General features: G+C 35.9%; 1 protein-coding gene and 1 long non-coding RNA gene across 2 annotated transcripts; both read right to left on the bottom strand.

Moving 5' to 3' along the window:
• Positions 1 to 268: 268 nt before the first annotated feature.
• Positions 269 to 7,925, bottom strand: LOC113318104 (NADP-specific glutamate dehydrogenase-like). Its single transcript, XM_026566227.1, has 16 exons — positions 7,636 to 7,925; positions 6,653 to 7,300; positions 5,418 to 5,547; positions 5,137 to 5,338; positions 4,803 to 4,889; positions 4,501 to 4,560; positions 4,314 to 4,400; positions 3,990 to 4,061; positions 3,818 to 3,873; positions 3,374 to 3,459; positions 3,187 to 3,277; positions 2,946 to 3,103; positions 2,753 to 2,844; positions 1,785 to 1,865; positions 1,310 to 1,383; positions 269 to 754 (listed from the first exon to the last, which is right to left on the bottom strand). The coding sequence occupies exons 2-16, from the start codon at positions 7,185 to 7,187 to the stop codon at positions 679 to 681; spliced, it is 1,887 nt and encodes a 628-aa protein (XP_026422012.1). The 5' UTR covers positions 7,188 to 7,300; positions 7,636 to 7,925; the 3' UTR covers positions 269 to 678.
• A 3,977-nt stretch (positions 7,926 to 11,902) lies between these two features.
• Positions 11,903 to 12,488, bottom strand: LOC113317504. The gene is made up of 2 exons (XR_003343590.1): positions 12,328 to 12,488; positions 11,903 to 12,209 (listed from the first exon to the last, which is right to left on the bottom strand). It is a non-coding gene; the product is annotated as an uncharacterized LOC113317504 (long non-coding RNA).
• Between the last annotated feature and the right edge of the window lie 789 nt (positions 12,489 to 13,277).

The following is a 13,277-nucleotide window of genomic DNA, read 5'->3' on the forward strand; positions in this document are numbered from 1 at the left end:
GAATCACGTCCCGTTTACCGAATTTTGGACCCAATCTGGATTTTACAAAACCGTATAATACTCGTACGTTTACCGTTCCATACGTTTGACAAATCCCGAATTGCTAACTAGGGTGTAGACGTATCACAAGCCACTGCAAAGTGCAAATGGCTGTCACTTTTAAAATGTCAAGTCTATAGTGGACCTCTACTCCAAAAGCAAATATTTGCCATGATTTGTGGATGCAAAAGTTACTTAGCACCCAGAAAAAGAACAAAAGAAATGAAAATTCTTCCAAGAAATAGGTTTTCACTATAAAAAATCTTGTATCAGGAGTTCCAATAATCTCCATAAACAAGCATTTTCAAATGGGTTTTTACATGATCCAACTTGAACTTCACATACCCCCTCCCCACTATTTTTTTGGATTATCGTTCAAGTACATTATAAGTATGCATATAATTTTACATACAGTCCTATGTCCATAGATTAGACACAAAAGCCCGTCTGCGGTGAACATCATATACATGTTACAACATGAAGAAAGTTCTTCTGCAAATAATATTCTGGAACTTTAGTTCCCCATAAATTATCTGCTAGAGGATGAAATATTTGTCTACACTGGTACAGTAGTGTACATTGATTAGCTGACCGACCTGTCTATCCAGGAGTCATTGTTTAGTTCTCTTGCAGGTTTCATTACACGCATCCTTGTTCGGTCATAGCTTGAGCAAGAGTTAGGAAAGCAGAGATCGCTGCACCATGCACTAAAGCTCTGTTGAACATTTCAAGAAGAAACCAAAATATTCAGGTGTGAATTGACATACGATGCCAGTGAAGCATAAAATAAAAGATGGACATGTTAGAACAATATGCTATCAGGTAGCACTTCAAAAATCAGAGTAACAAAACCAAAGGACCCTCCAACTCCAAGATTGCATGTATTGTTCCAAAATAAGAAATTGCGGCTCACTTAAAATCAACGAGGCGGTTTTATGATAGCATCAGTAGGCATCACACTTAAAATGACGGAACTAAAGACCCCATAACTCGTACAAAACCTAATTGCAATTGATTTGTCATAAATCAAATCTTTTGAAGTTTTCTAAAACCTGGCCTATTTGCGTTCATTTCTAATTCACTTCTACGAAACATGACCTATGTACATCACTAAATCGCAATGCAGAGTAATAAAATAAGAACAGAAGTTAACAAAAAAGATAAAAAAAAAAAAAAAAACCCTTAAAACTACATTTCATTTCAGTCGATTTCAGATCAAAAAAGAAACATGAATAAGAGCGAAGTTGGTGGGAGTTAATCCAGTACTTACTCAGGGCACTCTTTTGAATATCCAAAATCAGCAGCGGCTTTTGTGGTTCTCTGGTACGTCGATTTCATAGCTTCCTGAAAGGTAAAACACATAAGTGGAAACAATGAGTCAGAAAGTCCTCACTGAGGCTATCACCTCCCAAAACAGTAGGGCTAAACAAAGGCGCTGTCAGTTAATTAGAACACTGCATTAACTGAACTTCGTCGGGCAGTTTCTGTGGACAATTAATGATAATCACAAAAGAAAGAAACCATTTATCATAGTTCTGGTTAGGTAATTCTGGTGCCAGAGTTTCCACTCTGTTCATGAAACTAATGACAAGACAGGAAACGCTTGATCCGCAGTTGGTAACACAAGAAACCTCATAATAGATTTTGTGCCTAGCAACAAATGCTACCCTAGTTAAGTATAAGTACTCATGGACAGTATGCTTCGTACGAGATGGGTTGAAATCAATAACAAAATTTAGGCATACCTGTAATTTATGTTCGAATTCCTCTGGAGACCACTGAATAGCATTACATTCTTGATTCAATTCAAGTTCCCCAGCAGCAACCTACAAGCAGATTAACAACAGTTAGCAGAAAAATATGCATAAATCCAGAAAAGTTATCCCAGATATACATTAAAACAAATTAAATTGAATTGGACAAGTCATTTTTCTCTATCCATGGGTTTCGTTTCCCTTTGTTTCTTCTAAAAGTTACGTGCATACTCTATATGGAACAGCGCCAACTCGAAGGTTGACAATAAAACAGAACACGTTCAATACTGGTTTAGAGGAAGTTAGGTCCATTGAAACATGATCCAAATGCCTAACCTTTCTGTAAGCATTTCACACACCTAACCACACCGCGTTCAATACGACAAATCCCCATCAAGTTTCAATCAACCCCAGGCAAAAGTTAACGGTATCCATGTACAAGTAACAAAGTTATTCCTAAACATACTATGAGACTGAGGCACATGACTTCTAGCTGTAACTTGCATTCCTAGATCCAGATCTTTATGGACATTGGATCTAATCAGCATCCAAATCTGAGTTCTAATACAATCTCTAGAATTCCGGTGCGGCTACGATGTGGTCGGGCCGCATACTCAAAGTATGGGGCCCCTTTTCTTTTTTTGACACGTATATTAAGTAAAAAATAAAGTGAAAAACAGTTTTATTACAAAAGTATTTAACCAACTTTTTTTAGTTAATTTCCTATTTTTTCTCAAAAAATGAATGTTTTGCCGGGATTTGGAGGGGGCAGGGTTTAAGTTTATATACGTGTTAGAAAAAAAAAGGGGCAAAGTATGCGGCCCGACCACATCGTAGCCAGGGCGCTAGAATTCATATATACATACATCATATCCGAAATAAAGAAGAATTAAAATAACTCTGCAACTTTTCTTAGAACTAACTGAAGATAACAAGATCTCATGGATAGTTATTCATACCCCTCCAGCACCAGCAGCCTTTGCTGGAGCAACAAGAACGTTAGCTTTCCTCAGTACATCAACTGCTTGAGGAGTACAAGGCATAGTCGAGCCTGTGAACCAGATGATAATGCACAATTATGAGCCGTATGAGTACCAAAAGGTGAGAAAACAAAATTATTTCTATAGCAGTTTGGCTGGAATATTTATTTACCTTCTATCAATATACGACAACCTGAGCTAACCAAATTAACGGCATCAGATTGCCCGATTTCGTTCTGTGCTGCACAGGGGAATGCCAGATCACACCTTTCATTCCAAGGTTTTGCATCCTCGTAGTACTTTGATCGAGTATAAGTCTTACAGTACTCTCTGCAGATTAAGACAACTTACAAGGTAATCTTAAAGTGAGAATGAAAACTAGGAGATGCAATATGTTAGCTGGTGAAACAAACCTCAAACTTCTTTGTTGAACTTTGATATCCCTCACAAATGCCACTTTCATATAATCGAATCCGTCTTCATCAACTAAATAACCCCTGGAATCTACAATAGCATTCAGATTTAACTATTTTTGCAATAAAATCTGTACATCGTCTATTAATATTTTCCAAAAAACCGTCAGAGTCACCAAATAGTTACCAGACACGGTGACAGGCAGAGCACCAAATGCCACAAGTTTGTCCAGCACATGCATTGCAATTTTTCCCGAACCACTAACTACACACCTGAAGACGAAGAGTTAGGAAAACCAGCTAACTCAACCATAGATGAGCCAGAACATTCTTAATTTGTATCTAATTCTTTTACAAGGCCTTTCATACAGCGAATTGATGAAAATCCCAAGATACATAAGCACAATATCCAAGCAAGCACGTGGAACGTTTCTTAAGCTTATCCAACATGGTCCAAAATTCCACTATATGATCAGAAATTAGAGTAAGGTTGGCAGTGATATGAAGAAGTATTATTTCTTCATCATGAATGGCACAAACAATCTTAGCATCAACAAAAAAAAGGAAGTAACCGAGTAATAACATCTTCAACACGAATGGAATTCATAAGCCTCCAGATTAAGTTAAGTACCTTAATCCTTTGAGTTCTTTATTCATTTCAGCAAGCATAAGCTGAGCAAAGTACACCTGGAGAGGATACATACAAAATTCAGCAAGAAGGACCCAGATAGGACAAGATATAATTTTTAGTTAAAGACCCGTGTGATTTTAAAGCGAAAGAAGCTTATCAGAAAGAAAGTTACCAAACCATAGCTGGTAGCTTCAGTTCGAAGACTAGAACCAGACAAGAAGATCCTTGCCCCTGTAAAACTTCCCTGCATAAGTACCATAAAATAGAAACAAGCCATTAAGATTCAAATTTATTACTGACTCCTATCGACTCAACCTAGAAAATGCCATCAGTGAGAACCTTTCTGGCATACTAAGATACTAGATTCTTTTGTGCTGACAAGTACCGATGATATAGCTGTAACATGCAGTTTTGATTAAAGTTCCAGTAGTAGTGGTAGTAGTAGTAAAAGAGTGCAGATTAACTCTCGATTCGATCTTTATATTGCCATATTTACCTGAAAATGACCAGCAAGACGCCTATATTGTCCAAATAAGAAACCCATTTCTCGTGGACCAACACCCATGTCTTCTGCAGGAAGATCCTAACAGTACAGAGTACCAAACAAACATCAACATTACAATTTCGAAACTTCATGCCTTGAATCCCAGAAAGTCAATATGCATCAATCATAAGCAAATCACCTGATTAGGACCCAAATAGCGATGTAGCTCCTGCATGAAACTTTGGCAAAAGCGCATGATCTGCCAATATAAGTTTCACATACATTCATCAGCACCCTTATAAATGTTCAAGGGTTGAGTGCAACCTGAGACGGATGCCTTGATCTCAACAGAAGACTATAAAAGTTTAAACAGCAAGTACTATATAATCAAATACTTTAGAAACAATTTCATTCCCGTACACTTACCAGGATCACTTTGATGACTCTCATACAGAAATTTAAGATTAAAACTTAGATAATATAAATACAGACTGTGAGTACCTCGTTTTCACTTTTTCCCTTTGGATCGAAATCACTTCCTCCCCCTGCACCTCCGAGTTTGTATGGAGAGAGAGCATTTTTTAGAGTCTGCAAGAGAACGCGATAAACTCGGCCAAGTAAGTCGTACTCTAGGACTTAACCTTCCAAATAAAACTAGATTACCACCATAACAAGCAAAAACATGGCCATACTCATGAATTGTGATCAGATTCTAATGGTGCATAGGGACACAAGATAAAGGCAATACGATCGGCAAAAGTAGCAATAGATAATGGAACTAATCAACGGATATGAATAAATAAAGGAATTAAATTTTTTTACTGCAAATGCATACCTGTTCAAAGCCCAGGAACTTGGCAACACTTAAGTTCATTGATGGATTAAATCGGAGACCACCTCTACAGGGACCTAAAGATTGGCTAAATTGTATGCGAAATCCACGATTCACATGCGATTCTCCCTTGTCATCAATCCATGGCACCCGAAAGACAAGCATTCGTTCAGGCTCTAACAATCGTTCCAGAATGCGAACATAACTGTAACAGAGTAAAGCTAAATCATTGGGTTTTAATGATCGAAACTGCTGAAGATTGCTGTGTCAAGATGAAAACTCACTGGGTATTCTTGGCTATCACACGTTCTAAAGAATGGATGGCTTCTTGGACTGACTGTATGAACTCAGATTCATTGGGGTCCCTTCTGAGGACAGCTTCAATGATGGAACTAGCTGATTTGGACGTAAGAGCTGAGCTCATTTCCAAAAAATAATTTCAATGTGAGTGTGGCATAGATTATACTCCGACACTTCATTATGAACTAGAAATCACGAGGAAACATCAACAGAATAGCTTAATGAACAATTTTTTTTGTACCAAAAAAAGAAAAAGAAATTGAGTTAGATTCTCCAACTAAACTTTACTACTGACAGCAGCAAAACCAAAGAAGCATTGAGGAAGCATTCAAGCTACGTAAACGAATAGAACAAAAGATTTAGAAGTTAGAACTGCACTGCGCAATGGCAAATATCACGATAATTTTATTGTGTACATATGAGTGTATAATCTTGTCTAAAACAAAACTAGCCACAATTTTCACATCTTATGTCCTTTCAAATAAAAGTCAATAAAAAGTTCTATGGCCCCAAGCAAAAAACCGATTGAGAAACAGAAAAGCAAACTCTAAAATAGCATGTGAACTCCATATAGCACAGGGCAGACCCTAAATGGACATCTTTAACACTTCAGCCTGTCGTTTACACGTTGATGAGTAGAACTGACAGCATCCTACTCATTATTTTGTAAACCAGAGTAGCAGTGTGGTTTCATTTCTGGCCCCTACCTCAAGAAAAAACTCTGACCACACTACTCTCTTTGAAAACAAACACAATGAGTTTTCAAAATCGAGTCACACCAACCATATATCAGTCATGATAACAGTGACTAACGCCTTCTAAGAGTAGTTCACCCATCTGTTATTTGCATCGCAGTAGTCATAAACCATACATGTATAACCTTCTAAGCTGAGCAATAGGCACCTACGCTCTAAAGGGTGTATATTTTGCATGTATCCAACTTTGACATCCCCTTTAAATCGACTAATAGCTAAAGGCCTTACAGCTAATTTGCATTTCCAAAGTAGCAGTTACTGGTAATAAGGTTCACTCAGAAATTTAAGTCAAATATGAAGGCATTAGATGTGTCAAGGTTTATGTGTCACCACTTCACTAGTATCAAATCATATGTACATGGACATTACATTAAGCAAAACAAACAATAAGCAAACGAAAATTAACGCTCATCGGGAATACCCCCACAAAATTCTAACGTGATAGAAACAGAAAAGTTACTGACCTTTAACATATATGGATTTATCGACTGCAGTCATGATCTTATCTTTAGAAGCCATCTGAAGTCGAAGCGCCTCTTTGTGAAGTAAACTATTATTATGTTCTTCAAGAGCACTCATCTGCATATTCTTACTACCTTCATTCCCATACGGATTCCTCCTATGCTTCCTCCCATATTCTCTACACACCGAGCAAAATATCCGCGGCGTCCCTTCCTTAATATCAACATACGCCCATTTATACGTATCAGCCCACTCTTCCCTCCATCTCTTTACCACCTTCTTCTTTCTCTTCTTCTGTAACAATTTCCCCTCTAAATCCTCATGTGGGTGGTGAGTTCCCAATAACATCTGCTTATGCTCTTCATGATCATCACTTGTAACTTCTTGCGATACACTCATTAACTGTGTACTCGCAAACGAAGGATCATCATCTCCGGGACCAATCTCTAAATCAATCTCTTCACCAAGTTCTCGTACTACTAAGTGATGTCTATGTGCTTGTTGTATCAAGTTGATCTCATCCATTGAAGAATTCATCCTTGAACCCTTCTTCAGTATCAACTCTCAGCATAACAAACCTAGACAACACTTACTAATTTCCATCACTACAACACCAATTCTAAGCAACATCAATCAAATTAACCCCCAAACTGCAAACACCAAAACCCCACATAAAAAATTCAAACTTTATGCAAATTCAACATAATCAAATGTAATACAATCACCCCCAGAGTACTTAAACAGCAAAAAAATCACAAGCAAAAAAACATGGAAAAAAAAATGAAATTTGTGCATAACCCCAAACCCCACATACAAAAAATTCAAACTATGCAATTTTAACAAAATCAAATGTAATACAACCACCCCCAGAGTACTAAACAGCAAGAAAATCACATGATTAAGAAAACAAACATAAAAAAAAAAAGATGAAATTTGTGCATAACCCAAAAATCAAAATCATGTACAGAAAACAATAAAGACATACCTAGAGTGAAAATCAGAAGAAACCCAAGATGAATTGAAGAAACCCAAGTCAGAAATTACAGTCTTTTCCTCTTTTCTAACCCTCTGTGACCCTCTATGTGTACTTTATTAGGTGGTTCTTCATCTTCCTTTTTCTCTCCAAACACACCATAAAAGAAGACAAACAGTGGTGGTTTGTCTCTTCTTCCTCTTCTTCACTTGCTTGTCTCTCTCCTCTTCACACTTTCTCTCTCTCTATAAAAAAAATGAATTCTTAGAATTTGGGGGAAGTTGTTGTTCTGGAATTGAAATGACTTCTCCTTTCATCTCTGTGATTAAAGAAGAACCAAATTCTGATGTGTTCAGACAGCGAGTACTGAAAATCTTGACCATTGAGAGTTGATTTGCGGCTGTCTCGAGATCTGTGTAGTGGAATCTATCGGTTTATATTGTAGTACAGTAAGCTTTGACGTATGTTTGGGGTAAAATACGTTGGCGAATAATTGATGAAAGAAATTAGTAACAAAAATGCTTCTTAAACCGAGATTTTTGGACTCCCCACCTTAATACAGATTAAGGTGGGTAGCCGGACCCACTAAAATCGGTGACAGTTGGTTTTTACTGTGGGAAATCTGGTGGGAAAATCTTGCCTTTGATTTGAGGTTGCGAGATCTTATAATCTATCACATTTAAAGCCCTTCATTTACATCGTCGATTTAAAAATAATTGTCATATTACAGGGTCAGGATCCGGTGTTCGATTTCAAATTAGTCGAGAACTAGTTCTAATATAGGGACAGATGAGAAGAACACTAATGTTATTTTTCCTTTTTCGTTGATAAAAAAATCAACTTTTAATAAGGACTAGTGTTATTAACTCATATATATACCATGGAGTTAATAAGACAAGACCATTATTTCGCCACAAAATAATGTGCTTCCCTGCAAAATTTCGAGCAATTAGAACCATACTCCACGGTATATATGAAATAAACAATTGAATCTCATGCAATAGGCCGCAAATGGGGGATCTAATGACGACCTCTTCATATTTCCTCGACCAGTACATACAAATGAAATGATATTGTCAGTACATATTACAACAAATATATACGGGCACCAAAAATGGAAACAGAAGAAGGGTATTGCAGGAAAGGAAAAAAAATTAACTATAAGAAACTCAAGAGAAAGACATGCACATGATCAGTAATAAAAGAGGAATGATTTTTTAGGGACCATGGTTTTTTTTGGGGACCATGATCTTATTAGGACACCTTCCCTATAGTTATAAGGGGAGTCCTAGAACATTGAAATGACTAACCTATCCTTAACCTAATTTAATTTAAAACCAACACAATAACCATCTCTATATATATATAACCACCACCGCCTATTACCACCACCACCACCAACCACCGATTACCACAACCACCACCACCACTACCCACCACCGCCGATTACCACCATCGCCAACAACAACCACCGATTACCACCATCGCCCACCACCGCCGATTACCACCACCACCACCTCCAATTATCACCACCACCAACCACCGATTACCACCACCACCTCCGATTACCACCACCATCACTATATATATAGCTTAATTTAAAACATTAACAAAGATATTCTCACAAACCCATTACTTGTCATTCGTTTTTGGTTGAATAAATGAGAACAAATCATCAAAATGAGTTGAAAATGGAAGTTGCAGAGAGGTTTAATGGAGTTTTTTTTTTCAGTAAAAAGTTCGGTTATCACAAATTATTTTTTTCTTAACCGAATTCAAAGTTCGGTTGATTCGCAAAAAAAATACTTTTAACCGAACTCCTTTAGAACAATACAAGTCCATAAGTTCGGTTCGTTCGCAAAATTATTAAGTTTTCTTTGTCACCGAACTCTACCTATAAGCGCAGTTCGGTTGATTCGCAAAATATGTTGAAGTTTGCGAACCAACCGAACTTCTAACACTAGGTTACATTTAACCTGAAGTTCGGTTGGGAACTTGGTTGCGTTGAAGTTTGCGAACTAACCGAACACACAAGATGTACTCAAATAAATTGTCAACTTCAAAGTTCGGTTACCTACCATTTTATCCTAGGTAACCGAACATTGCACTGTACGACCAAAACCTCCATTAACGAGCGAGTTCGGTAACCTGCGTGTTTGGAAAACGTAACCGAACTACACTTTCAGGTGTGTTCGGTTACATGTTCTTGACATATGGTAACCGAACTACACTTTCAGATGTGTTCGGTTACATGTTGTTGACATATGGTTAACCGAACTGGCCCAAATTTATATAAAAAATTTCATTTTTTTGAAAGTTTGGAGCAATTCAACCTACATTATCTAAGTTTGAAGCATACCTAGGTACCCAAATACACTTCCTCCGGTTGTGGTTGGTAAAATCCATCGTTTTTCATGTTTTCCTTCTTCATCTTCTCTAACTTTACTCTCTCAATAATTCTACTTCTTTAAAAAAAACTCATCTGATTTTTTAATCTCACTAATTATCTTTAACTTAATCATCTCACTAATCATTACACTAACTATTATTAACACTAGCTAATCATCACCCAAAATTAATCAGGAGGGTAATTTAGGTATTAATATAATTATCTAGATAAGGGGTGACCTAGATTTACTTCTAATGTCTTTACCCAAAATAAAACCATGGTCCCCAAAAAAAATCATGGTCCCCAAAAAATCGTTCTAAAAGACATACCCTTGAAATGGGGGAAATTATTTCTAGCCCAAATAAAAAAATTGTATAGCAAAAGCCCATCATTAAGATTCTATATATAAAGGATCCATAATTAGTTATAAAAATATATGATTCCTAAAATATCATTTTCCGTTCAAAAGGAAATTAAATAAATTTAGAAAAAAAATTTGTGAGAAAAAGTGGTAGAATTTCAAACAAAATTATCCCTAAGAGCTTCTCCAATGGTTGTTGTATGTATTTCCTATGTGGCAACACAAACAAGACATTTTTATTCCAATTTTTCCTTAAGTTTAGGTGAAAAAACTTATTCATCTGCAGTGGTGTTGTTTGTGATCATTTTCTTATTAAATGTAAATTTTATGTTTAGTAATTTTAAGATTTTATTAGATCATGTATTGTATTTTAATAAATAAAATATATTTTTAATTAAAAAAAAACTGACTAGGATGGTAGACAATGTCAAGGGGAATGTGGAAAACTAGACATTCCCCTTGACATTTTCTACCTAAAGTCAAGCATACATTAATTTATGACATCTAGGTTGAAGAATGATTTTAGAGAAAATGGATGTACATCCTTGGTGGATTTTGACATTTATTTCCACACACATGCCATTGGAGAAGCTCTAAAATTACTCCCCAAAAAATCTATGCACGACGAATTATATAAAAATTCAAAGATTACTTTCTAAATTACTCCAAAAATAACTCTTCCCTAAGAGCATCTCCAGGAGAGGGTGGATCTATTTATTTTTAGTGACACATAGGATTTTAGACCCTCGTTTGGCATAAATCCATCTCCAACAGTAGGGTCCTACAAGTTAGGAGGGACCAATTACTAAATATGAAGGTGTTCAAGAAAGTGTTATCTACACCTCCGGTTGCACCTCCACGTCATGTTTTTAACCAATTTTTCATTTAATTCTAAGGGTTAAAATTCTCGCTATTGGAGATGGTTTTTTAGATATGAGGTCCTATATTTATTCAATGTGTAGACCTCATAAATAAAAGGACTAAATAAAAAATCCATGTAGGATTTTTTACACCTTCTATTGGAGATGCTCTAATAATTATCCTTTAATAATTCCCGTGAAATACTACTTTAACTAATTCCAAAGAAAATTCGTATTTTCAGGCTTGTGAAAGTTTTAGTTTTCCTATTTTCATTGGCTTGTGAAAATTTCGGTTTCCATAATAGTAAAAATTCGGATTTTCATTGACTTGTAAAAATTCCAGTTTTCATATAATTAGTGATTGGTGATAATCGTAATTTTTAACTTCTATTTTCCGTGAAAATTCGGATTTTCATCGGTGATAATTGCCGTTTTTAACTTCTATTTATTATTTTTAATGGAAATCGTAATTATCACACTAAAATCCCAGTTTTCACTTTTAATTACTTAAAATAGGTGAAGATTCCGAGGTGAAAATATAATTTGGATGAAAAATCTAACATTTACTTATGGTGAAAATTGAATTTTTAATTACTCACGTTGGTCGCATGTTAGCACCCTTGAAGCTTAAATGTTCATATCACAAAACAGATTAACGACAAAACAAGATACGAGTAAAAAACCAAAGAAAACTCTTTGCATTTATTTTCCAATGATTCTTTCCATTCACGTAAGAAGAAAAACAAAATATTTCACGAAAGCATTGCATATTGTACTTGGTTCCGTCTGTTACAATGCGTGAAATAATATTACTGCCGAACCATGGGATATATATACTTTGCCCCACTATCGTCTCTCCATCTTGACTGCTGAATAACGCTTCCATTTCTTCTTCCATTTCTTGTCACTTGGTGGTCTCTCCCAAAGAGTTCATTAACTCCATACATGTGTCCGTGAATGCACCTCATGGTGATACCTTCCCATCAAAACCAGATTGAAAATAAGAAAACACCACATCTTATATTATCGCACATCAAAACTAAAGTTGATGTGGATAAACAAGCAAAGATCTAAACAAAAAAAAAGTGGTTTACCTGGTTCTTTATGCCACAAACAACTCCTCACATCCGACCTTTGGATCGCTAAGAACAAATCATGCTAAATCAAAGAAACCTAATTCTTCTGATTAAAAATCCCTAAAAGCATAATGGAGATCTAATAATGGAGAAAGAAAATTTTCAAAGAGAAACGTGGAGAGCTTTTAAGAGAAAGTAAAAGATTAAATCTAAATTATGGACTGCAAAAAACGATATTTGACCGTTACAAACGGAAATTTCTATAAAAAATAATTTGTTACTAATATTTGTTAAGGTTAAATCAGTCTATCAGAAAATATGAGAATAAAAATCTAGTCTAAACTACTATTTTAAGCCGTTGATCTAATAGACTGGGCTATACAAATATACCATCTTAATGATGAATTTGTGAAAGAGAGAGGAACCAAACTTGGATTCCTCAAAAATTTCCACCCCTTGAAATCATGCCCATTTGGTTACAGGTAAATATCGGCAGTTCAATATGAGGGAGTCATTAATTGTTTCTCCCGACAGATTTCACATCCAGGAATATAACCTCTATATTAGAGCATTGCTCGGTTCAACCCACCAGTGTTGGTATGTCAAGCTAGTTGTCAAATTTAATTGTCAAAACACATTCTTGATTTAGTATACTAAATTTAATTTCAGACTAGATTAGATCTAAGAAGAGCTATCCTTGAAGGATGAAGATTGAAGACTACAAGAAGACACCAACGAGGACTTCATCAACAAAGGTATGTGGTAATTGATTTCATTTGGATTCTTGTTCAATACTACCTTTCTAATCTATCGAAACAAACGCTCACTCTATGGAACAATTGCTATGAAGGTAAATGTATATTTTTGTATATATACTCGAGGTTATTTGATCTACGACTTTTGTGACAATAACGTTTATCCCCCGTAAAGAACTCATGTTATAGTGAACAAGCTTACGAATTCAACGA

This window comes from Papaver somniferum, chromosome 10 (genome assembly GCF_003573695.1).
Source record: "Papaver somniferum cultivar HN1 chromosome 10, ASM357369v1, whole genome shotgun sequence".
Lineage (NCBI taxonomy): Eukaryota > Viridiplantae > Streptophyta > Magnoliopsida > Ranunculales > Papaveraceae > Papaver > Papaver somniferum.

Excerpts from the sequence above, each read along its gene's own strand:
- LOC113318104 (XM_026566227.1), bottom strand. The coding sequence starts at position 7,187 with ATGAATTCTTCAATGGATGAGATCAACTTGATACAACAAGCACATAGA. Across the intron at positions 4,561-4,802 it reads AGGGAAAAAGTGAAAACGAG|ATCATGCGCTTTTGCCAAAG; the intron begins GTACTCACAGTC and ends TTATATTGGCAG. Across the intron at positions 755-1,309 it reads TATTCAAAAGAGTGCCCTGA|AGCTTTAGTGCATGGTGCAG; the intron begins GTAAGTACTGGA and ends AATGTTCAACAG.